Source organism: Rhinopithecus roxellana, chromosome 19 (genome assembly GCF_007565055.1).
Source record: "Rhinopithecus roxellana isolate Shanxi Qingling chromosome 19, ASM756505v1, whole genome shotgun sequence".
Classification (NCBI taxonomy): domain Eukaryota; kingdom Metazoa; phylum Chordata; class Mammalia; order Primates; family Cercopithecidae; genus Rhinopithecus; species Rhinopithecus roxellana.
This window is the reverse complement of record NC_044567.1, coordinates 52,779,003-52,803,997: the sequence shown is the minus strand read 5'-3', so window position 1 is coordinate 52,803,997 and position 24,995 is coordinate 52,779,003. Positions and strand designations below refer to the sequence as shown.

The following is a 24,995-nucleotide window of genomic DNA, read 5'->3' as shown; positions in this document are numbered from 1 at the left end:
TTATGTGTGTCTCTATACTCTCCAGTATGCTTAAAGTATTTTGAACAAAATAAACGAAGAAAAAAGAGAAAGAGAGGGGGGTGGGGGGAATGCCAAACAGGCTGGCCAGGAATGACGCGGAGTTGAACTCCAGACGAGGTATCACTGGTGGCCTGGATGAGGAAGGGGCAGGGGCTGGATTCCAGAAATGCTTCCAAGGCAGAACAGACCAGATCTGCTGATTGATAGCTGTGGCACTGAGCAGGAGGGAGGAGCCAAGGAGGCCCGAGTTCTGGCGGGGCTGAGAGTGGGTGGTCCTGCCTTTCACCAGCACAGGACGCGCCAGTGGCAGGGCTGTCCTGGGGGTGGCAGGAAGCAGATGAGATGAGTGTGCACGGGATGAGTTAAATGTGGGGGTCTCAAGCTTAGGAGGGAGACACAGGCCAATTTCCTCCATTCTAAGATACGTATTTTACCAACTCTGAATTCAAGACACATCTTACAATTTTTTTTGGTTTGTTTGTTTTTGAGACGGAGTTTCCCTCTTGGCCCCCAGGCTGGAGTGCGATGGCGTGACCTTGGCTCACTGTAACCTCCACCTCCTGGGTTCAAGCGATTCTCCTGCCTCAGCCTCTTGAGTATCCAGGATTACAGGCACCTGCCACCACGCCCGGCTAATTTTTGTATTTTTAGTAGAGACAGGGTTTCACCATGTTGGCCACGCTGGTGTTGAACTCCTGACCTCAGGTGATCCACCCGTCTTGGCCTCCCAAAGTGCTGGGAATACAGGAGTGAGCCAGAGTGCCTGGCCACATTTTGTAATTTATCTGCAGTTTTAATCTGGTAGTCCCTCCTTACTTCCTGCCCGCCCCCCCACAAACAAACCCCAACCATGAAATGAACCACTGACCTTACAGTACGTAGCACCTTTGAGTAGAGGAAATAATGCAGAGGTGGGACTCATGCATGAGTAAATTAGGTTAGTGGTGTGATATGGAAATTGTGGGAACAGTGAACAGTTGTGCATCCTGTCGCCCCTTTCCTCGGAGGACATGGATCCACACCCCTGGAGCAAGTGCCTCCATCTGCCCTAGTGAGGGGCTCTCTTGGCTGTCGGTCACATGGGGGAGGAGATAATGTGACAGGAGTGGCATCCATGGGAGGCTCTGGACATTGCTCGGAAGAAAAGCGTAGGATTGCTCACGCCTGTAATCCCAGCACTTTGGGAGGCCAAGGCAGGCGGATCACAAGGTCAGGAGTTTGAGACTGGCCTGGCCAACATGGTGAAACCCCGTCTCTACTAAAAATACAAAAATTAGTTGGGCATGGTGGCGGGTGCCTATAATCCCAGTTACTCGGGAGGCTGAGGCAGGAGAATCACTTGAAAATGGGAAAGTGGAAGTTGCAGTGAGCTGAGATCAAACCACTGCACTCCAGCCTGGGCAACAAGAGCCAAACTCTGTCTCAAAAAAAAAAAAAAAAAAAAAAAGGGGGGGGGGGGGTGGGGGAGGATCTGAGACAGAGAACCTGGACCCACCACATAAGGACTTGAGAAAAGGCCGGGCCCAGGGGCTCACGCCTGTAATCCCAGCACTTTGGGAGGCCGAGGCAGGTGGCTCACGAGGTCAGGAGATGGAGACCATCCTGGCGAACATGGTGAAATCCCGTCTCTACTAAAAATACAAAAAATTAGCCGGGTGTGGTGGCGGGCGCCTGTAGTCCCAGCTGCTCGGGAGGCTGAGGCAGGAGAATGGCGTGAACCCAGGAGGCGGAGCTTGCAGTGAGCCGAGATCGCACCACTGCACTCCAGCCTGGGCAACAGAGTGAGACTCCGTCTCAAAAATAAAATAAAATAAAAGAAGGACCTGGGAAGAGGCACCCCCACCCGAGGAACCTGAGAAGGAGGGGGCAGAGGTAGGGGAGAGAGGGAGGTGCCACCGAGTTGAGGGCAGAGGGAGGTTTCTGGGAGGGACATCGCAGTGTCAGACGCCGCAAGAGGCACAGAGGAACTAAGAAGTTCCCTGGGCTACTGCCACAGGGACTGCAGGGAGAGCCCTTGTCAGTGGCACTGTGGGGCCCACTGAGGAGTGGCTGAAAGCAAAGGCTCTCCTCACTGATGAGCTGTGAGACCCTGAGCAGGTGACTTAACTTCTTGGAGCCTCCATTTCCTTCTCTGTAAGGGATGGTCAGCTTGGGTTCTCCCTGGGGCTGACCAGCAAACTGAATGAAGCTACCTGTGTGAAGCACCAACCCCAGGGCCCAGCACAAATGAGGCACCCCAGTTCTGCAGGGGGTTGGGTGTTTTTCCAACTCCTCTCCCTTCCTCTCCCTAATTTACTCTCCAGTAAACAGAAGACACTGAAAGGAGGGGATGCAGGGATACAGGGAGGCCACGTGTTGATACACACACACACCCCCCTGTAGACAGACACAGCCATGGACACACATGTAGACATAAACATGTAACTCACACAAGATAGATACACAGTTGTGACTCACACAGACACACAAAGGCACAGCTCTAGGCCCCACCCCTTGAGAAAATCTTCCAGCCTCACCAGAGGCTTCTTTTAGCTGCTCCCCACTGCCCCCTAGGGCTGGCTGCATCTCCTCAGAGCAGGGTGCCCATCCTGCAGAGCCCATGGGGCCCAGAGGATCCACAGTCCCCAGCCAGCTGAGCCTGAACTCCACCCCAGGGCCCCAGGGCCGGGGGAAGAGGAGGTGGGGCTGAGGAAGGTGCCAGGGCCAGCCCCCCAGGCTCCTTGGACTCACCTCGGAGTTCTCCACCACCTTCTCTAGGTACTTGTTGAAGATGGAGTAGCCCTGCAGCTTGGCGCTCAGCCGCTGGTGCTCCAGCCGCAGCACCACCATCTCCTGCTTGCCCTTGGTCAGCTCCTGCATGTGCTGGCGCTTGAGTTCTCGTTCCTTGTTGGCTTTCTTGATGGCATGGATCCATTTCTGGTTGTTCTCCTGGGGCCAGGGGAGGTGGTGCTGGTCAGGAAGCCTCTCCCGGCCCTCCCGGGGCCCAGGCCTTCCTGGGGCTGGTGGTGTCCTCAGACCCCTCTGTCTGCGCAAACCATCCTGGCAACAGGCAGAGATTGCTGGGCCACCCAAGGGGCAGAAGAGGGGTAAAGGAAAAGGCTCTCCAGGGTTATTGGAACCTGGTTGAAGAGATTTCTGTGGACTGAGGTGGGGCTCAGGGGGCTGTGAGGACAGAGGTTTAATCCAAAGTCAAGAGGTGACCTGGGGTGGGGAGGGGGCAGACGGGAAATGGTTCTTTCCTGTGGGACTTGGCCTCTGGACTTCAGAGAGTGGACTGGGGAAGACCTACATTGCACTGGGCTCAGAGTCTGGAAGAACTCAACCCCCTGAGAAGACTAAGAAAGTCCAGAAGTGGGAGCGGGAACCCTCCTGACAAAGCTTCTGTGGTTTCTGTTCTTAGCGGTGGCCGTTTTCCATGGAGCAGAAGGACCACTCCCAGACAGGCGGGAATTTTCTCCCGATTTGGTACTCGGTGCCTCCATTTTCCCAGCTGTGGAGATGGGAGGCAGGAGCCCCTCTCCCTTTCACAAGCTGGAGCAACAGGGCTGGAGCTCCAGGAAGAGGAGAGAGGGGATGCGCCTGCTACTGTAGGGCCTGGGGAGTAAGGCCACTGGGAGAGCATGCTCTTAGGAGCTCAGAATGGCATCCCGCTGAGGGAGGAGATGGAACAGGCAGTTCGATGCCCAGAGGACAGAATGAGGCTGTTACTGCAATCAATCCAATCCTGCCTCTTTCTTCTGCAGCGCCCTCCCCTAAGATTAGGGGCAAGCCCACCCCTCGCCCTGTGTGGCTCCTTTCTCCCTTCAGGGGCTCCTGTGATTCCACATGGACAGGCGTATGTGGTGGTGGCACTTGGAGGCCACTGAGGGAGGTGCATGGAGGATCTGTATGCTGCCCTGCAAGCCCAGGAGAGGACTGAGGGGGTCTAAACCAGTGACTTTCAAATCCACCTGGTCATCAGAACTGCCTGGGGAGCTTTTAAAAAAATATAGAAGCCTGGGCCCAACCTCAGACACGCTGAAAGCAACAAGGGAAGCCCCTGCGGTCTGTATTTGTAGCAAACTCTCTAGGAATTGAAGCTACCGACCCTCTGAGAGCCATTTGGAGAAATCATGCCCAAATCTTCTGTCCCAACCACTCCATAAGTGTTTCTCTGGCTGCTAAGAAGAACTGGACCTCTGGAGAATGTGCCCAGTCCAAGGACTTCCTGTCCCACATGGCTTAGGCACAGAGCAGGAAGGAAGGTGCTTCAGAGTGAGGCTTCTTTGTGGCCGACGGCAATCATTACCCACTCCCGGAGCTGGACCGGGCCCTTCAGGGCCACGTAAGTGCAAATTGGAGTGGGTCTGGATAAATCTGGATTTTTAAGATGATTAAATTGCTCCACTAAGGACTGAAGTGAGAGAGGGTGTCTTGGAATGGACTGTGGTGCCTGGTCCTTAAACCATCCCCTGCCCGGACCTTCAGTGCAAGGACAAGGATGGAGGGGTGGGGTGGGTGGAGGGACTAAAACTGTCCCATTCATCACTGTATTCCCCAAGTGTTTAGTCCTGACTGTAGCATCTTCATTCATTCATCCATGCTTTCATTTACTGGATAAACTGTATGTCCTAGGTACTGGAAAGGAAATAGGAAACAGGCATCTAGAGGGAGCAGAGACTGACAGGTAAATGGAAAATTACAAACAGAGACAGGTGGGGGACATAAAGGATGCCTAGGGAGGTGCCAGGCAATGCTGAAGCACTAAGGATGCTTTGAACTCAGGGCGAGGAGTCAGCAGAAGCAAGGAGGAGGAGCGGTAGTTTGCCTACCTGCGGAGTGTGGATCACCCGGCCACTGTGGCTGCCCACACCCCTTCAAACCTGGATGAACTGGAGGCGAGCCATCAGCTGGGCTTCCTTAACGCTCAGTTCCTCCCAGCGCAGGTTCAGGGCTTCCATTCTGCGCTGACACATCTTTGGGGTGGGGGTGGGGGTGGGGGAGCAGAGAGGTCAGGAGGGCCCCTGACAGGAGTACCGAGGAAGACCCCGGCATCCCTGCCCCAGAGGCTCCACGCCCAGGCCCAAGAGGGTCCATAGGAGCCTCCCACTTTCTATCCCATGCCTGGCTCAGAGCAGAGCATACCTGGACAGTGGTACCCCCAAGACCCAGATCCTTTCTGTTCTCCCCAAAGAGACCAGACCACATAGAGGACTCCTGGCTCTAGCCACCGCATCCAGACAATGGAGGGCTGTCTACAGGCTCTCCTGGTGCCCCAGCCCACTCTCCTCCTTTCCTGCCCCTCTGCACTCCATCCCCGAGTCCCCACCTTCTTCTTCTGCAGGATATTATGAAGCATGATTTTCAGCGCCTTTTCCTCCAGTAGCCGGATGCATGGGGACTCCGACTGTCCCTGAACATTGGGGAGTTTCCTGTCCAAGATGTGAACACGAAAGGTCTGTGTGTTCTGAGAAGGGGTAGGCTGGGGCTGGGAGTAACCCGTGGAGACAGATACCCATCGGGAAGGAGAGGGGCCTCACTCCCTTTTGGAGGGAAGGAATGTTGTGTTGAGAAGCACAGAGGGCCATGCAGGAGTGAGCTGGGGCGGGTGACCGGGTGGAGACCAGCCTGATGGGGTGGACTGGTGCCAGGGTTATTAAGGGCACTGGGTTACAGGAGAGGAGGGGACAGACAGGTTGGAGGATGAGGCACGGGGTGGGTGTGAGTGGTCCCAGGCACAGAAGGGTGGGCAAGCCAGGCCTCAGACACTCACTGGAGCATCTGCAGCAGCCGCTCCCCATACTGCAGCAGGAAGTACTCGGCCAGATCTTCCTCTTCCATGATACCCAGACTCATGGTGGCAGTGACCTCACGGCCCAGGCAGCTGACTCTTCACAGTGAAATGGTGGGTAGCAGAGCCACAGGTGGCTCAGGGGTGGTGGCTGAGCTCTTGCTTCTCCCTTCGGCCTTCAGGGTCCCACAGATGATAGCGTTCGAGACTCCACAGAAGGTGGCTGGAGACAGGATGGGCGGCTCAGGACGATGCGTTGGGGCAGTGATGGGAGATGTGGTTACCTAGCAACAGGCTGCCTGGTTCTGCGGCCCACAAGCCCAGGCGCTGCCCGCTGCCCCCTGCCCCCATTGGTCCTCCCCTTGCTGGGGTCATGCTCTTGCTCCTGCCCTTAGCCCTCAGGAACTCTGGGAAGGCATTAAGCCTGCTTAGATGCTGGTTGCCATGGAGCCCAGAGCCAGGAGGCAGCTTTGGGTGAGTGTGGCTGAGAAGGGGCATTGGGTACAGGAGCGGTCTTGTGTGGGCGCCCTGCTCCTGGGGCCTCCCCGGGGTTCAGGTGTGGGTGAGGGTGAGGGAGGGGTTGGGCCTTGGTCGGATGGCGGTGAAGAAGAGCAGAGAAAGAAAGGAGGCGCTTAGCGGCAGCTTAGCGGCAGCAGGGGTGGAGTCGCGAGGAGGCCGGAGGTTAGAAACCAGGCGGCCAGGCGGCGGCAGGCCCAGCACTCGGTGGTGGGGGGCGGGGTAAGGGGGACGGGCGGCTGGTGCGCAGGGACAGGCACAGGAGGAGGGCCCAGTCCAGGCCCCTCGGAGGAAGAGACTCGGGGCCTACGCCAGTTGTTTTTTTGTTTGTTTGTTTTTGTTTTTGTTTTTTGTTTTCTGAGACAGAGTCTCGCTCTGTCGCCCAGGCTAGAGTGCAATGGCGGGATCTCAGCCCACTGCAACCTCTGCCTCCCGGGTTCAAGCGATTCTCTTGCCTCAGCCTCCCGACTAGCTAGGACTACAGGCGCCCGCCACAACGCCCGGCTAATTTTTGTATTTTTAGTAGAGACGGGGTTTCGCCATGTTAGCCAGGCTGGTCTCGAACTCCTGACCTCAGGTGATGCGCCCGCCTGGGCCTCTCAAAGTGCTAGGATTACAGGCGTGAGCCACCGCGCCCGGCCCTGCGCGTTTTGGTTTGCAGAAACTTAAAACAGGAAGAAATGCCAAAACACGGTAACAGAAATGACCCTATTTAAAATGTTGACTCCGTGGTGGCCGCCTTCCTTGATCCCGTCAGGCTGCAGGAACTCATCTGGCCGGTGGTCGGACGTCTTCGCGTGGGACGGCGGGTGTGCGGCGGACGCCCTGGGGTCTCTGGCTGGACTCTGGCCGTGACCTTGAGCATGCTCCACCGGGCGCAGGCTCCCTGTGCTCTCTGCCTCCCTCCCTCCCACCCCTGGCCACGCCGCCCGTTCCGCTCCTCTCTGTCTGGGACGGGGAGCTGGGTGGGGTGCGTGGGCTGCGGTGGGCTAGGGGTCTGGGGCGGGGGCGCGTCCCGAGCGCGGCCAGCCCGCCCCGCCGCATTGCCGGTCGTCTGGCGCCCCCTGCTGGCTATGCGCCGCCCTCTCCATCCCCGCCCAGGAGGAAGAGGAGACGTGGTGGGGGGGCGCGGCCCACCCCAGCCTTGCTTTCCTCCCACGCTCCGCTGGAACCTCCCATCCAGAGCGGGCCATCACACACACCTGTCGCTTCCAGCCAGCAGAGAAAGCAAGACAGCCCCCACTCCACGACGCAAGCTCTTGGGAGGGGCACGTTTCCTTGTTTATCCAGAGAGGCTGGCACAGTCAATCTGGGGTTTCCCCTCCCTTTCTCTGAGGTCGTAGCTCAGCCTGGAGGCTGTGCAACACCAGCCCTTGAGGAGGAAGCCATATGTTTCTGGAATCACCGGTCCCCCCAGTATATGAGGCATATCCCTGATTGTCCGTGAAATCAGGTGGTCTAGGGCCAGGTTGGTCCATAGAGGTAGCTGTAAGACATCCTCTGCTCCTGCCCAGGGATCTCCTCGTATCTGGAAGCTCTTTCTGCTGCTTGATTTGGTGCCTATCATGGGAATTTTCGTGGTCTTGATCCTTGCACACCACCATCCCTCTCTGGAGTCTCACTGCCCTCCTAGGGGCCTTGAGCAAGACGCAGGGCTGTCTGGGATTTACAGAGGTCTCTCCTATCCCCATTTTTTCCCTTCCCTTTCCTCCCCTTCCCCTTCCCTTCCCTCCCCTTCCCCTCCCCTTCCCCTCCCCTTCCCCTCCCCTTCCCCTCCCTTCCCTTCCCTTCCCTTCTCCCCTTTCCCTTCCTCTCCCCTTCCCCCTTCCCTTCCCCTTTCCCTTCCCCTTCCCTTCCCCTTCCCTTCCCTTCCCCTCCCCCTCCCTTCCTCTCCCTCCCCCCTTCCCTCCCCTCCCCTCCTTCCTCTCCCCTTCCCCTCCCCTCCCTTCTCCTTCCCTTCCCTTTCCCTTCCGTTCCACTCCCTTTCCCCTTCCCCTCCCATTCCCTTCCCCCTCTCTTCCCCTCCCTCCCCCCCTTCCCCCTTCCTCTCCTCTTCCCCTTCCCTTCCCCTCCCCTCCCTTCTCCTTCCCTTCCCCTTCCCTCCCCTTCCCCTTCCCCCTTCCTTCCCTTTCCCTTCCCCTTCCCTTCCCTCCCCTCCTCTTCCCCTCCCCTCCCTTTCCCCTTCCTTCCCCACCTCTTCCCCTCCCCTCCCTTCCCCCCTCCCTCCCCTTCCCTTCCCTCTCCCCTCTCCCCTCCTGTTCCTCTCCCTTCCCTTCTCTTCCTTCACCCTTCCCTCCCTTTCCCCCTCCCCTTTCCCCCTCCCTTCCTCCTCCCCCTCCCCCTCCCGCTTTTCCACCCCTCCCCTCCCCTCCCCTCTCCTGAGGATATAAAAGAACTGAATAGAGACTTACAAAATGTCTAAATGATGGTTCAATATGGTAAAGCTGTACATTCCATCCAAATGAATTTAGAAATTTTATGCAATTGCAATCAAACTTTCAGAGAGTTTTTCCCCACAGATGTTGACAAAACAGTGTAAAAGTTCATCTAAAGAACTGAGTACTTAAGGAACCATCACAAAAGAAGAATGAGAGGGAATGTCCACTGTTAGACACCAAAATGTGTTCTAAGGTGAAAGTGTTAAAACAGGATGTTGCTGGTGTCACTCCAGGCAAAAAATCCTCAAGTGCTCCTAGGGCTTGAGCAAGTACCTTGCTCTAAGATAGGCCTGACTTTGTGAGCTGTCTAAAGGCATGAAAATTTCACAATTTAAAAAGACACTTCTGACCAAAACCAAAGCAAGACCAAAAACACATCTGGAGGCCTGAAATGGGCTACAGGGCCACAGTTTATGATCCTTGATACAATAAACAGAATAGAAAATCCAGAAATAGTCCCAAGTTTCTATAGGAATGCATTATATGCTATCACAGCATATCTCAGTGGGGAAAGTGTAGATTATGCCACAAATGGTGCTGGGATAACTAGCTAATTATTTGGAAAAAAGAAAGACATATACAAACCAAATTCCAGATGAATTTATTTAAATAGGAAATTAAATGTTCAATGTGAAAATTCAGTATGTAGCAGGATATTCAATGGAAATGATACTTTTCTGGTTTTTTTGCCAATGGTGAGAGAACTGCCAGAACACAGCCTTGATCTCACAAGTCGTGTGTGACTCTCTGAGGACTTTACAAGTCTAATTTACAAGTTTACATTCCAACCCAAAGCCTAGAGAGTCTTCATTTCCCTGCATCCTCACTGCTGTGAACTGAATCTGTAACCCCCTCAAAATGCATATGTTGAAACCCTGTCTTAGTCCATTTTCACGGTGCTGATAAAGACATACCCAAGTCTGGGAAGAAAAAGAGGTTTAATGGGAAGAAAAAGAGGTTTAATTGGACTCACAGTCACAGTTCCACATGGCTGGGAGGCCTGAGTCATGGCAGGAGGCAAAAGGTACTTCTTACATGGTGGCGGCAAGAGAAAATGAAAGGGAAGCAAAAGTGGAAACCCCTGATAAACCCATCAGACCTCTTGAGACTTATTTGGATATCAGAATAGCACAGGAAAGACTGGCCCCCACAATTCAATTACCTCTGCCTGGGTCCCTCTCATGACCCGTGGGAATTCTGGGAGATACAATTCAAGTTGAGATTTGAATGGGGACACAGACAAACCATATCAAACCCTAATCTCCAATATAATTGTACTTGGATATAGAGCCTTTGGGATGTATTAGCTCCTAAGGGTGGTACCCTCATGATAGCTTTAGTGCCCTTTTAACAAAAGAGACAGCTTGCTTTCTCTCTCTTTGCTCTCTGCCATGTGACAGAGCAACAGGAAGACAGCCATCTGCAAACCAGCAAGCTGATCTTTAGCAGATGCTGCTTCTCCTGGCACCTTGATCTTGGACTTCCTGGCCTCCAGAACTGTGAGAAAGAAATATTTAAGATTTCCAGTCTGCAAACCAGCAAATAGGCCCTCACCAGACACCGCCTCTCATGGCCCCTGGATCTTGGACTTCCCAGCCTCCAAAAACGTGAGAAAGAAATGTTTTAAGTTTCCCGGTCTATGAGAATTTGTTAGAACAGCCCAAACTGACTAAGACACTCACTAACATGGTATATTACCAATCTCTTAAATTTTGCCAGTCTGATAGGTGAAGTTACTCATCTGTATACAGTCATTTCTTCTTCTCCGAGTCTCCTGTTCATGTTTCATATGCATTTTAAAAATCAAGTTGCTTTGCATTTTTATTCGTATATAGAAGGTCTTTATGTATTCTGGAAAGTAATCCTGTATTTTTGACACTCACTTCTACTCATCCTAATACTTTTGAGAAGATTGGTTGGACCCTCGTTGGATGCAGCAAGAGACAGGAAGGCAACTCAGGCAGCAATCCATGGCAGGCTGACCAACAGCCAGACACACAGGCGGATTCACCAAGTCAGCAGAAGAATGAGCTTTCCCTTCTTCTAGGCTTGGGATTCTCTAACAGCAGAGATGGCACTAAACAGGAGACGTGGGCAATAGTTGGTCTGTTTACCCTGTGACTACATCATTGGCAGATAGATACAACAGACCTGCACTCCCCAAGAATGTTTTCAATTTTTTTTTTTTTTTTGAGAGAGGGTCTTGCTCTGTTGCCCAGGCTGGAGTGCAGTGGTATGATCATGACTCATGCAGCCTTGACCTCCCAGGCCCAAGCAATCCTCCCACCTCAACCTCCACCACAACACCTGGCTAAGTTTTGTGTGTGTGTGTGTGTGTTGTGTTTGTTTTTTGTTTTTTGGTTTTTGTTTTGAGATGGAGTCTTGCTCTGTCTCACCCAGGCTGGAGTGCAGTGGCGTGATCTAGGCTCACTGCCACCTCCACCTCCCTGGTCAAGTGATTCTCCTGCCTCAGCCTCCTGAGTAGCTGGGACTACAGGCGCATGCCACTACACTTGGCTAATTTTTTTTGCATTTTTTTTTTTTTTAGTAGAGACGGGGTTTCACCAGGATGGTTTCAATCACCTCACCTTGTGATCCGACTGCCTCGGCCTCCCAAAGTACTGGGATTACAGGTGTGAGCCACCATGCCCGGCCCAGTTTTGTATTTTTATAGAGGTGTGGTTTCACCATGTTGCCCGGGCTGGTCTTGAACTCCTGGGCTCAAACAATCTGCCCACCTGGGCCTCCTCAAGTGCTCAGATGACAGGCATGAGCCACTGCACGCAGCCATCCCAAGAATGTTTTGAGTGCTCAGGCTCAGTGCAGACTCTTGTTAACTCCCTAGGTTCATCCCATTATAAGTTGACTCTTGGACATTGCGCAGACGCTTCTCAAACTCCTCCAAGATCTTACTTGCCTTGTTTGCATGTGGTTTATGGTACTGGCGACACGAGGGTCCCAAAATGGAGGCAATCTGTAACAATAGCTTCATGGTTGCATTTGCTAGAATAGTAATTGCATTCTAGGTTCAGCCACACTTGTGGTTACGCAAACATTAGCACTTTGCAACCTCCTCCTCCTTACGTTGTGCGTCTGTCAAGCATCTCCTCAGAGTTCATTGACTTCAGTATTTTGATTTCTACTAACTAACCCAAGATACTTCCCTCCTCTCATAAATAGTTTTACTGTAAGGGCCGAATGCAGTGTCTCACACCTGTAATTCCAGCACTTTGGGTGGCCAAGGGGGACGGATCACCTGAGGTCAGGAGTTCGAGACCAGCCTGGCCAACATGGTGAAATGGTGCCTCTACTAAAAATACAGAAATTAGCTGGGCATGGTGGCAGGCGCCTGTAATCCCAGCTTCTCAGGAGGCTGAGATAAGAGAATTGCTTGAACCTGGGAGGCAGAGGTTGCAGTGAGCTGAGATTGAGCCACTGCATTTCAGCCTGGGGAATGGGGCAAGATCTCTACTTACCTCTTTTTCAAAGTTCAGTTTCATTTGCATTCATTTTCTTCTTAGTTAGAATGCCTAATATGAAAAAATCATTTTTAAATTATAATCTTTAATGATCTATTGTTTCTTAAAGTGGTTTAAAGTCCTTAAATGTGTTATGCTTTTTACCTTCCTTATATGTTCTTTCTAGATTTTCAGGTAGAAGATTTAGTGCTTTTTTATGTTTTTGTTTTTTTCTAAAAATTTATTTGAAATTAGATATACCTCCAATTCCTCTTTTAAACTTATTCTCAGAAACTTTACGTGTCTAAGTTTATTAATTTACCTATTGTTTTCTCTTTAACCTCAGGAATACTTAATGATGGGCGTAGTGATTTCCAAATATATGAAAATTTTTGTTGCTGTTGGCTTTGAGGTTGAGAAACACAATATGATATTGATTATTTAGAATGTATTGATTATTCTCTCTTTGTCTAATTCATGAGCTACTTTTGAAAACATAACAAAATGTATATTCTTTATGTGTTCGATATACATTTGTCTAGTTTTAGATAAAGCTTATTGACCATGTTATTTATATCTTTTTAGCTTTCTTAGTTTTATCCTTTCAACATTACTAACCAGTTTACTAATGGGCTAGTTAAAATGTATTTTCTAACTATTTCCCCTGTACTATGTGTTTAATTTAACATTTCAAAGTTATACATTTATTTATGTTAAAGATTTATATAGCTTCTTATCAATTGTTCTTTACAACTGTTCTTTGTAAAGTCATTTTTGATATCCTGTGATTTTCCCTTTAAGGGGTGTTGAAGGGAAATAATAAACCAACTGAGACAAGGTGATAAGAATCAGGAGACAGACATAAGTCAATGTGTCTATTTATTTTGAAATTTAACTATACAACAGCAAGAGAAAAAAGTGTTGTAGATCAGCAACAATAACATAAAAAAAACAGAAAGTGAGTCTCAAAAATTTTAAGAAGTTTTCTCACACACTCACACACACACACACAACAATCAAAAAGCTATGGAGCATAGGAAACAACATAAAACAACTAATGTTTAAAATACAGTGATTGTTCATGTAAAGGCAGATAGAAGAATATTTTGAAGCAGAAATCCAAAATTTCATGATAGTTCTAGACAAAAGGAAAATAAAATGCAAAGTGGATACTCATCAGACTCAGAGAAAAATTGGGAAAAATTTGTGTATCAGAAATTAAGATTAAAATTACAGTGTTCCTTAGACAGGGCATGAATTAATTGAAAATATAGTGTTAGAAATAGGGGATAGAAACAAAGCTAAGAGAATAAAACAGAATTAAGAATGTTATCAAAAGAATTAGGAATAGGTGTGGAAGATAAGATATGCAAAGAGAATCTGGCAGAGGTGTAATTGGACTAACTTATTTCCTTCATTTTTTTCTTTGAGGAAATATGAAAAGTTGAAATAGAATTAATTTTAAGACTATAACAGTCTCATAAACACACACACAGGCACACACGTACACACATGCAGGCACACACACACACACACACACTTTCTTGAAATAAAACAAAATTTGAATTTACATATTGAGAGGCACCTATCATACACCTGAACATTTTGGCCCAGAGACAAAATTCAAAAATATATTGTAACAAAAATTAAACCTGAAAAATTATGTGGTGTGTGAATCTTCAAGTGTAAAGACCAAGTCACTTACAAAAAAAAAAAAAAATCAAGTTGATCTTAGATTCAAGCCCCAGATCCACATCAGGCCCCAAGTCAACACCAGTGCCCCAAATGGACCTTATGCCCAGCATGAACAACAAGCCACAGGGAGACATCAGTCCCCAGATGGATAGTCCACAGATGAACATCCAGTCCTGGGTAGATACCAGGCCCCAAGTTTACTTCAGAGGGACACCTAAGCCTCAGGTGGACACCAAACCCCAAGTAAACATAAGGTCCCAGCTGGACATCAGTCCTCAGCTGGACACCAGTCCCCAGGTGAATACTTGGTCCCCAGCTGAACATCAAACCTCAGGAGCACATCAGGTCCCATGTGGACAGAAGGCCCAAGTGGAAAATCTAGACCCACAAGAAACAGCAGGTCCCTGAGAGACACATAGGCTCAGGTGAGCACCAAGGCCCTTGATGGAAACGAGGTCCCACATAAAAATCCAGGAGCCAGGTTGGTATCATGTCCCAGGTGAATTTCAGACACCTGGCAAACATCAGACCTCAGGTAGACACTGGACTCAAGGTGTACATCAGGACCCAGGTTGATCTCCAGGCCCCAGATCAACACCAAGTAATAGGTGGACATCAGGCCACTGGAGGATATGCAGGTGCCAGGTGGATATCTAGCTCTAGGTGGATCCCCCAGGTCTCAGGGAGACATCAGGGACCAAGTAGTCACCCATGCCCCAGAAGAATATCCTGGACACATGCAAACAACAGGCCCCAGATGCACACTTAGGCCACAAGTAGACATCAAGCCTGAGGTGGACATCAGGCTCTAGGTTGACACCCAGGCCCTAGGCGGACAACAAGCCCCAAGTGAACTCCAGGTCCAGCTGAACATCAGTTCCCAGGTGGCCTCCCAGACCCCAGGTGGAAATCAGGCCCCAAGTGGACATTAAGCCTCAGGTGGATAAAAAGGCCCCTGGTGAACATCAACCCCCAGGTTGACACCCAGGGCCCAGGTGAACACGAGGCTTCAGATGAAAACCAGGCCCAAGGTGGACATAGGCCCCTGACAGACAGCAGGTCTCAGGTGTATTGCTAAGCCCCAGGCTGCTACCAGTTTCCAGGAGAATATCCAGGCCTATGGGGACACTCAGGCCCCAGGTGGATATAGGCCCCAGGTCAACACCAGGCCCCAGGTGGACATCAGGGGTCAAGTGGACACACAGCTTCCAGGTGTCTATCAGGCCCCAGGTATATAGCATTTTTCTGGTACATAAGGTGTACATCAGGCTCACAGGTGCACACCCAGGCCCCATATGGACACCAGCCTATAGGTGAGCATCAGGCTCCAGGAGGATACCCAGTTGTCAGGTAGCTCTCAAGCCCTAACAGGACACCAGGCCCCAGGTGGACATCAGGGCCCAATTGGGCATTCAGGTTCTAGGTAGACACCCAAGCCTCAGGTAGCATCAGGGCCAAGGTGGATACTAGACTCTAGGTGGACATCAGGCCCTAGTTGGACACTAGGCCCTAGGTAGACACCTGGGACCCTGGTGACCATCAGGTCCCAGATTAACTCCAGGTCTTAGGTGAACATCTGGTCCCAGCTGGATATCAGGCCCCAGGAGCACATTCGTCTCCAGGTGGATATCAGCTTCCAAGCTGACATCAGGCCACAAGTGGACACTGGGCTTGAGGTGTACATCAGGCCTCAGATGGACACCCAGGCCTTAGGTGTACACCAGGCTCAGGTGGAAATCAAGGCAAGGAAATACCATGCCCTAGGTGGTTACCTAGGCTTCAGGTGGACATCAGACCCCAGGTGGACACCTGGGCCTCAGGTGGTCATCAGGCCCTAGGTGGAAACTCAGGCCCCAGGTGCACATCACTCTCCAAGTGGACACCCAAGACCCAAGTTGATACCCAGGTTCCAGGTGGGCACTGGGCCCCAGATGAACACCAGGTCCCGGGTGGGGCTCCAGGTGGACATCAAGCCTCAGGTAGATAGTCCTCAGGTGGAAATAAGGGCCCAGTTTGACACCACACCCTGGGTGGACACCTAGGTCTCAGGTGGATGCATAGTCTCCAGTTGAACATCAGGCTCCAGGTGGACACCTAGGCCCTAGGTGAACACTGGGTCTTAGGTGGACATTAGGCCCCAAGTGGACAACCAGCCTTAACATGGACATCAGGCCCTAGGTAGACAGCAGGTCCAAGGTGCACATGAGGCTCCAGGTGAACACCAGTCCCCAGGGACACCCTTGTCCCCAGGTGAACACCAACTCCTAGGAAGACATCCACCTCCACCTGGACATCATTCCCCAGGTGTATACCTAGGCGCTAGGGGAGCACCAGGCCCCAAGTGAGTACATAGGTCCCTGGTGGCCATTAGGCACCAGGTTGACACCCAGGGCTTAGGTGGACATGAGGCCCCAGATGAATGCTAGTCCCCAGGTGGATAAATAGTCCCCAGGCATACATCAGGTCCAAGGTTCATACTCAGTCTTCAGGTAAACACTAGGCCCCAGGCAGATACCAGACCCCAGGTGGATACCAGGCCCTAGGCAGACACCAGTCTGCAGGTGGACAGCAGGCCCCCAAAAGGACATTATGCCTATTATGCCCCAGGTTGACACCTAGGCTCCAGGTGGACACTAGGCTATAGGTGGTTATCTATGCCCCAGGTGGACATCAAGCCTTAGCACAGGTGGATGCCCAGGCTCTTGGTGAATATCAAGTCTCACATGGACATCAGGCCCCAGGTGAACATCAAGCCCCAAGTTGATACCTAGGTTCCTGGTGAACATCAGGACCCAGGTGGCACTCAGGCCCTAGAAGAACACTCAAGCCAAAAGTGGAAATCAGAACATATGTGGACACTCAAGGCCCAGGTGGCTACCAGGCACCAGGGGAAAACTCCAGGCTCCAAGTGAACAACCTGGCCCCAGTTTCCAGGTAGACACTGGAATCCAAATCAGCACCAGGCCCCAGATGGACACCCAGACCTGAGGTGAACATCAGACCCCAGAAGGTCCGGCCCGAGGTGGACATCAACCCCCGGTGGATACCTAGTCCCCAGGTGGATATCAGGCCCCAGTTTGACTTCAGTCCCTGGGTAGATACCTAGACCTCAGGTGGATATCCAGTCTCTAGCTAAACATCAGGCACCAGGTGGACCCAGGCCCTAGCTGACCAGGGACTAGTGTTCATATGGGGCCACATGTCCATCCGGACCCTTGGTGTCAACTTGGGGTCTGATGTACATCAGATGCCCAGTGTTCATTTGTAGCCTGATGTCAGCCTGGGAGCTGGTGTTCGCTGGAGGCCTGAAATCCTCCTGGTGCCTGATGTCCAACTTGGGACTTTGTTTCCACCTGGAGACTGATGCCTACCTGGGACCAGATGTCCAACTGGAGCAAGATGTCCACCTGTAGCCTAGAAGTTCACCTAAGGCTTGATGTTCCCCAGGGCCTATGCATCTACCTAGGGACTTGTGTCCAGGTGGGGCCTGAGGTCCATCTTGGGCCTGGAATTAACCTGGGAGCTGATGTCCACCTGGGGCCTGGGTGTTCCCAGGGACTTGGGTCCATCTGGCCCCAGTAAACATCAGCCTGGGGTCTAGTTGTCCATTTAGAGACTGGAGTTTTCACTTAGGCCCTGAAGATCACCTGGTACCCAGGTGTCCACCTGGGACATCAGGCACTAGGTGTACACCCGGGCCTCAGGTGAACAGTAGGCCCTAAGAGAACTCCAGACCATATTTAAACATCAAGTCCCAGGTGGATGCCCAGGCCCCAGGTATACACCAGGCCCCAAGTAGACAGTGGACGCCAGCTGAACATCAGCCCCAAGGTTGACACCCATATACAGGTGGATATCAGGCCCCAGGTGAATACCTATGCCTCAGGTGTTCATCAGTCCCCAGGTGAACATAAGGCCAGAGATGGACATCAGGCCTCAGGTGCACATCTGGCTCCAGGTTAACATCAGGCCTTAGGTGGATACCCAATCCCCAGGCAGACATCAGAGGCCAAGTTGACACAAAAAATTCCCAGGGGTGTCACTTCCCAGTGGACATCCAGGCTCCAGGTAAATACCCCAGCCCCATCATAACCGTAACCACCATACCGAGAAATGGTAGGTCTAAATACCATCATGTTCATTGCACACAAAAGGATGCTTAGCTATTTTATTCAAAATACAACTTCATTTGTCACTCTGAGCAGCAATGTGCAGAGAGGAAAAGAAAAACCAGGCCTCAAGGAATCCATACAAAATGAATTAGATATTATAAGGGACAGAAATCCCCAAATGAAATGTTATAGTTGACTTAGAATAGTCTTTAAAACCCATTAATTTTCTTGCACGTTTGATCCAAAGCATTATTTCCAGAGACTGAACCTAGAAAGGATTACTAAACACTAGAAGTCTTGTTCCAGTCTGGATCCCACACTGTTGAACATCTGTAGGTAGTACACCACAGTATACATAGCACTGGCATGACCTGTGTGCATTTAATTTTCTAATACTTGTTCATCTCTGGCATACTTTATATATATAGATATATATTACATATATGACATACATACATACACACAAGTACACACACACAAAGTATATAAGGGTAGGATAGTATAATTGTGCAATAACATTTTTGTGAAAGTGGTGCAAAGTGGATTGCTTTGGCGTCCTGCTGGAATGTGCCTCCATTGACAGAAGTAAGGCTTTCAAAACTAGCCGTTCTCATTTTTTTCTAGCAATGGGAATATTAATAATTGAAGATGTGTTGGTATAAAAATAATCATAATAATCACAATAAAGTGGTGTTAACAACTATATCACAAGATATAATAGACATTATAGATATTATAAGATGTCAAAAAAAGTCATAAAATCTTTGAGATGATTGACACTTTAAATGCGGCCCCTTGTGCCGCCCTGGGGCGCCTCTCTAGCTGCGTTCTTAGCGGTGCTCGCCCTGCTCCGCCTGCTCATCCCAGGTTCCTGCGCCCCCGGAGTCGCGCCATGGGAGCGAGGTCCTTTGCCGCGGCCCTAGGCAAGGACAACGAGGAGGGGGTGCACGTGGAGTCTCCGCGGAAAGGCTGGACTCTGGGCAGGAGACTTCATGGACGGGCGCAGCCTCATCTGCAAGTCTTGATCACTGCCCGGTGCCTGCTGCGCCCTGCGAGCTCCGCGGCGGTGGAGCCAGGCCGGCGCTGCAGGCTCTCGGCCCTGCCTGCGGACCCTCTGTCCTTTGTCTTGACCGTGGGACCCGGGCTTCAGCTGGCCCACGGTTCCCGAAATTAGCTGACCATGGGCTGGCGTCTGGGACTGGGTCGTGGGCCTTGTGCTCTGGCTGCCGTGTCACCAGCGCCAGGCCTCCCGCGGTGCTGCTGGCGATGCAGGATGCACGGGCTCGGGCTCTGCTTGGTCGCCCTGTCGCGGCGAAGCCCGTCACCTTCCATCGCGGCAACCACGCTGCCCATTAGTCAGCCTGTGGTCTGCAGCCTTCCTGGGACCCCTACTGGCCCCAAGGAGGCATCACTCACATCCACTTGCGACACCAGGGCCCAGCTGTTGGTGAGCGAGCGCTGGCGCTGCCTTTCTTATCCAGGAAAGTGGGGATCCCCCAAACCAGAGGCCCACTGCCGCCTGCACCTCCCCGGGGCCTGCGCTGTGCAAGAGTCTCCTAGCCAGCCAGCTCTGGCTAGGTGAGGGGGACTTTCCTCTCCCCAAGAAGATCACCCTCAGCAGGGATACACGGCTATGGAGGATGCAGCGGACACCTTCCAAAGTTTGTAGAGACTCTTCTGCCAAGCGAAAAGTTTCATTATCAGATGCGATGCCGACTGGGGCTCAGAGACCCCTCCGGGATATGGAAGAGCGGTGCCTTTGCTGGGCACTCGCAGTGCTGACCAAGTGCAGACCCCCAATTCGTGTTCCTCCTCCTCGACGTTCCACATCCAAGGTTCTCTCATGATTTCGAAGCAGGAAAAATTTTAAAAAACTGAAATCAGAAAGAAAGAGAGACAAAGAAAGCCATGAGCAAAATAAATAAATAAATAAATAAAAAATAAAGGAGCAAAACCTTTTGGAAACCATTAAACACCACAAAGCCAATAACATATTCTTGTCTCTTTAAACCTCTGCGCTTCTTCAATGATGAATGATTTTTTTTTTTTACCACTGGCAATTCGTAATTATTAAATTCTCTAGCATTAATGAACAGAGAGTGAATCATATCTGGGAGTGTAATTTGAATTACACGAAGCTTTTCATATTAAAAAATTGTTCAATTTATACTCCATGGATTAAGAATTCATGGGAAAATTTCAAAATTGCTGTGTTAATGTCTCCAGAGATAATTAGGTGTGAATAACCAAGAGTCCCGTCATTAGGACCTCCTTGAGCCGATTTCAATTGGGGTAGGGGGAGTTTCAGGGCGCCTGCTGAGGTCATCTCATGAACCCTATATCAGATCCGATTTCGGAACCCTCCGGGGGAGAATGGATTGGCTGAGCACATCGACTGAGGCAGGCAAGGCCTGGCTGAAGCCCAGAATGATCCCCTGGGCCTCAAGGCGTGGTATCAGGTGAAAGTTGACTAACCCGTGAGCCCTTTGCCTCCTTCCTTTCAAAGAGCGTTGACCTGCTGTGGTTCTGAAGGGCTTGGGGCTCCTTCAACCTGATCCCGCTTTCCAGGACATGTGTCAACACGTTCAGGGGCGAATCCGAGGTGGAGCCAATGCGTGGCACTGGCGTACGCTGGAGCAGATGGTGTGAACGTGTGTCACTGAGGGCACATGGGCCGATGGCGAAAGAAACAATGGTGTCCAGGCATGTGCTCGGTGGAAGGGGGGCACAGGTGACCTTTCCATGAATGCCAGGGAAAATCAAAGAACGTCTGGGATCTAGCAGCGGGCCAAAAGTTTCAGGGGTCACTCCAAGCAGGAGCAGAAGGGGTCTCATTCTCAGGAACAAAACCGGGTGTGCAGAGCAAATGCGACAGCACCTGTTCCAGAAGACAAGGACTTGCCTTTCAAAGGAGGAGGGAGGCAGAGGGCTCAGAAGGGTCGGTGAACTTTCAGTCGACAGCAGGCCTTGAGGCCTGTGGGATGATTGTGGGCTGCAGCGAGACCCTGCCTGCCTCACTAGATGTGCTCAGCCCATGCATTCTCACTCAGAGGGGTCCAGAATCGGATCTGAAGCGGAGTCCTGAGACCCCAGCAGGCGCCCTGAAGCTCCCCCTCCCCCGGACAAAATCGGTTCAAACCGAAGCAGGTTTGGAGAGAAAAACAACCATGACAGGGATCTCCAGGAAGTGTCTCCCTGATGGACTGGGAAGTGATCCTTACGGAAGACATCCAGCCAGACCAAGAAGCATCCACGCCCTGGAGAAACAGGGGATACATAGCCAGAGGGAGGAAGGAGCAGAGGCCAGAGCCCAGGTGGGGTACAGCACCGTGCCACCGCCACGGGCTTAAGGGGAAGGGTGCCAAACAAGTGGCTTGTCCAGTGAGGCCAGCGTTCCAGTGACTGGGATTGTGGCCATCTCCCATTCCCGGCTTCCTCTTTCAGCCTGTGTCTTGGTGTGGCTTCTTTTCTCAAAGAAGAGCCCTGAAAAGATACAAGCCTCTTCTGTGATGTGGGTCTGCTCCTCTCCTGCACGACAATGATCTCCCATGTGGCTTTTGTCCATGGCTGCAGTGCGTTCATCTTGATCAATGAAAAGAGGCCGCACGGGCTGGAGATGAGACTTCAACTGCTCCGGGAGCCACGCGTCTCCTCACGTGGTCGAGGCCTTCACAAACCCAAAGTGGAACCCCCGGGAAAACGGTTGACAAGCGGACACACGACCCAGGCACAGACGCGGAGGGAGGCTCACCGAAAACAGGCCGACATGCAAGAAATCGCTTTTAGGCACACGGTTCAGTTTCCTCCAAACACACACACACCCCAACCAAAAGAGCTACATTTGCTCCCAGCTTCAAAAATCTAATGCTGGGTTCTGCCCCTTATTAAATCTGGTGGTCATTTTACTTCCCACAGGACAGCGAGACAGCTGTGTCCCTGCCTCTGAGTTCAAACTCCCCTTCCCTCCTCCTTCCCTGGGAGATCCCTGTCTTGGACTCTGTGAAGGGCAAAGCTAACAAGGTCCTTTTTCCGCCCTTCCCCATGGGTCAGTATGGTTGTTGGAAGGGAGGGAAAAGGTATAGGTGTATTCCTCTTGCAGAGAGACCCCATATCTACTTTGGGTAAAGTCAGGGGCCCTTTTCCTGAGAGTTGGGAGATAAACGGGCAATGGTACTGGGCTGAGAGCTTAGAGATCCTGAACCTGGCATCTCTGATCTGCAGCCTTGCTCCCTCTTCCCCTGTCACCAGATTCCCTTCCTTCTTTGGGTCAACACTGGGATATGTGGCTGCTTTCAGGTGGAGCTGTCCCTTTAAATCTCTCCTCCATCCCTGGGTTACTGTCCTGGTGTGTAATTCTGCTGCCATGGAAACCCCAGGGGTGCAATGTGACCTGGTGCCATTCCTTGGGGAATGGCTGAGTGGAGGCTGCAGTACCCTGGTGGTGGCCTCTTGGGCACAAGATCTCAGAGGAATGGGGTCACCGAGGTGGAGCTGAATCCCTCCCTTCTGCCCACACTTTTCCCTGTGTGCAAATGTGCCCTCACTTTTCCTTTCTGGGGAACTGAGTTCCAAGATGCCTGACTTGCTTCCTGGGCGTCACCCCATTCATCAAGGGGAAGAACTCATGGGAGATGGGGGAGGGGAAGAAGCTGCTGTGAGGTGAGGGGTAAGCAGGGCTGGGGCACCGTCCCTACCCACAGCGATGTCACCCCCCGCCCCCTGTATCCTGCCTCCCAGTGACTGGCTGTGGGCTGGTGGGGGGAGGCGTTTGGGGCTTGAGGTATTTGCCCCATGCCCGAGTGAGGCTGCCTCCCGGTGGACGACTGAGTCATTCTTGGGGACTTCCTTGGATTGAGGGATCATTGTAAAGGAAGCAGGGCCTGGAGAGGGGGCTGAGAGCAGAGGTCAGAGGGCGTAGGCAGGAGGTGGTATGGGGTGTATCAGAGGAGGGACTTCTAGAAAAGAGGGTGCAGGGACAAGATGGGTTAAGACTTTTTTCCCTCGGGTCTCCTGAAGCTGGCTGTGAGGGGAGGGTCTCGGGGTACTGCGCCAGTCTTGAAGGGGCAGCATGCCTGCCCCCTCCCCCAAACCTCCTGTTAGACGCCTCCTCCCCATCCCCACCGACACTGACATGCTGGGGATCGGGCCATCTGTGGGACTAGGGCTCCCTCCCACCACCTTTCTCCCACCCGGGTTACCGCTCTGCACCGCCAGGCGCCAGTCGGGGGCCTTAGCCAATCAGCAAGGCGATCACTGGCTGGTTCCTCAGAGGGTGCTCCCCGACTCCCGCCTTCTCCAGCCCAGCCAGGCCCTGGCTCGGGAGGCGGCAGACGGCGGTGTTGAGGACACTCCGGGAGTCCCCGGGGCTGGGGGCCGCCATGGCAGGCAGCCCAGGCAGCGGGGTCTCCTTGGAGGGTATATCCCTGGGGTCTTCTGAGGAAGCGGAGCTCCAGAGGGAAGGTAGGGAAGGGTGGGCCAGATGGGGGTGGGGCAGCTGGCCCCTTAGCCTACCTTCCTCCAGCAGAGTCGGGGCATCTGGGGAGGGTGGCCTGGGAGAGGTCATCTGAGGGCACCTTCAGGAGAGCTGTCCTGGGCAGAGGGCGCCAACTCCCTTGGCTCAGTCCTCCCCTGGATAACTGACGGAGGGAATCTGGCATACCCTGGCTGGGAGGGAAGGGTCTCTGCCCTGGCCTCTTTCAGAGCCCACTGGGGACTTTGCAGGTCTCTGACCAATGCCAAGCCCCGGCCTGGGCAAGAGGGGTCTGAAGGGCAAGCTTGGACTTTTTTTCTGGAGAAGGCAGGGAGCAGGAGGAGGAAGGATATGGGAGTCCAGGAGTCCCTGAACCATCTCTGACAGCTCCAGTTCTAGTGCCTCCTCCTCTCCACTCCTGTTCCTTCCTGGAGGAGGGGAGCACTGACAAGAGCATTGAGAGGTGCCAGGGGTGCATCCTCCCCCGTCCTCCACGGCTTGGGTTCTGTTATGCAGATGTAGGCATAGGTGGCATGGTGGCAGAGTAATGATATCCCTTGCCCATCTCTGCCCCCAGCTGGTCACATTCTGCTTCTCACTTCCTTTCCCCGGAACTTGCCACAGCCTGGAACTCCCATCTCTGCCAGTGAGTGAAGGCAGCCCCCACCTCAGATCTCAGGGGCATTGTTGCGGCCCAGCTGCAGGTATTATCATGTCCTCTGTTATGTCCCATTCCGGGCTGAGAGTTTGCTTATCCCTGTGATGACTTGGTGTGACCTTGGCCTTTGGGTGCCCACAGTCATTCCAGGCCTCCAGTGCCTGTTTCCCTAGCTCCTGCCAGCGTTCCAGGCCTCAGCTTTGACTTCCTATCATCCATGTTAGTTTCTCAGTTATAGATCATTGCCACTCAGAGCTGAAGGGTCTGTAGTCATCATCTAGCCCAACCCATCCATTTTACAAACAGGAAAGACTGAGGCCAGTGAGGGACAGTGACTTGTACAATGTCACACTGAATTAGTGGTGCTTAGACTAGAGGCTCTGCAGGCCCTGGCTCCTGTGTGGCTGCCTGCTTGACTCTGGGCCTGTACTCAGGGACTTGCTCCAAGTACTGTCTGTCTCATCCTTAAGCCTGCCAGGTGCAGGTGGCTGAGTCCTGGGCTTCAGCCCATCTAGAGATTGAGTGAGGAACTTGTGATTTTCTTTCCTTTTTCTTTCTTTTTTTTTAAGACAGTCTTATTTTTTAATTTTTATTTTATTTATTTGTTTGTTTGTTTTTCAAGACAGAGTCTCACTCTGTCGCCCAGGCTGGAGTGCAATGGTGCAATCTTGGCTCACTGCAAGCTCCGCCTCCCAGGTTCACGCCATTCTCCTGCCTCAGCCTCCCGAGTAGCTGGGACTACAGGCGCCCGCCACCATGCCCGGCTAATTTTTTTGTATTTTTAGTAGAGACGGGGTTTCACTGTGTTGGTCTGGATGGTCTCGATCTCCTGACCTCGTGATCCACCCACCTCGTTG

At 52.2% G+C, this 24,995-nt stretch overlaps 2 protein-coding genes across 2 annotated transcripts in view; one reads left to right on the top strand and one right to left on the bottom strand.

The window, feature by feature from the left end:
• Positions 1–303: 303 nt before the first annotated feature.
• Positions 304–5,856, bottom strand: LOC115894937 (coiled-coil domain-containing protein 42-like). Its single transcript, XM_030924100.1, has 5 exons — positions 5,774–5,856; positions 5,330–5,432; positions 4,884–4,976; positions 2,538–2,949; positions 304–338 (listed from the first exon to the last, which is right to left on the bottom strand). Exons 1-5 carry the CDS (start codon positions 5,854–5,856, stop codon positions 304–306), a joined length of 726 nt encoding a protein of 241 aa, XP_030779960.1.
• A 17,532-nt stretch (positions 5,857–23,388) lies between these two features.
• LOC115894936 (MAGUK p55 subfamily member 2-like) overlaps positions 23,389–24,995 on the top strand; it is a 61,293-nt gene continuing 59,686 nt past the window's right edge. Inside the window, 1 exon segment of the mRNA XM_030924099.1 lies at positions 23,389–23,470. Within this exon segment, the coding sequence (XP_030779959.1) occupies positions 23,389–23,470 (82 nt within the window).

Coding starts and splice junctions, on each gene's coding strand:
- LOC115894937 (XM_030924100.1), bottom strand. CDS start 5,856: ATGAGTCTGGGTATCATGGAAGAGGAAGATCTGGCCGAGTACTTCCTG. Junction 4,977..5,329: donor ATATCCTGCAGAAGAAGAAG/GTGGGGACTCGG, acceptor CCCACCCCAAAG/ATGTGTCAGCGCAGAATGGA. Junction 339..2,537: donor GCAGCTAAAAGAAGCCTCTG/GTGAGGCTGGAA, acceptor TGCCACCCCCAG/GACAGCCCTGCCACTGGCGC.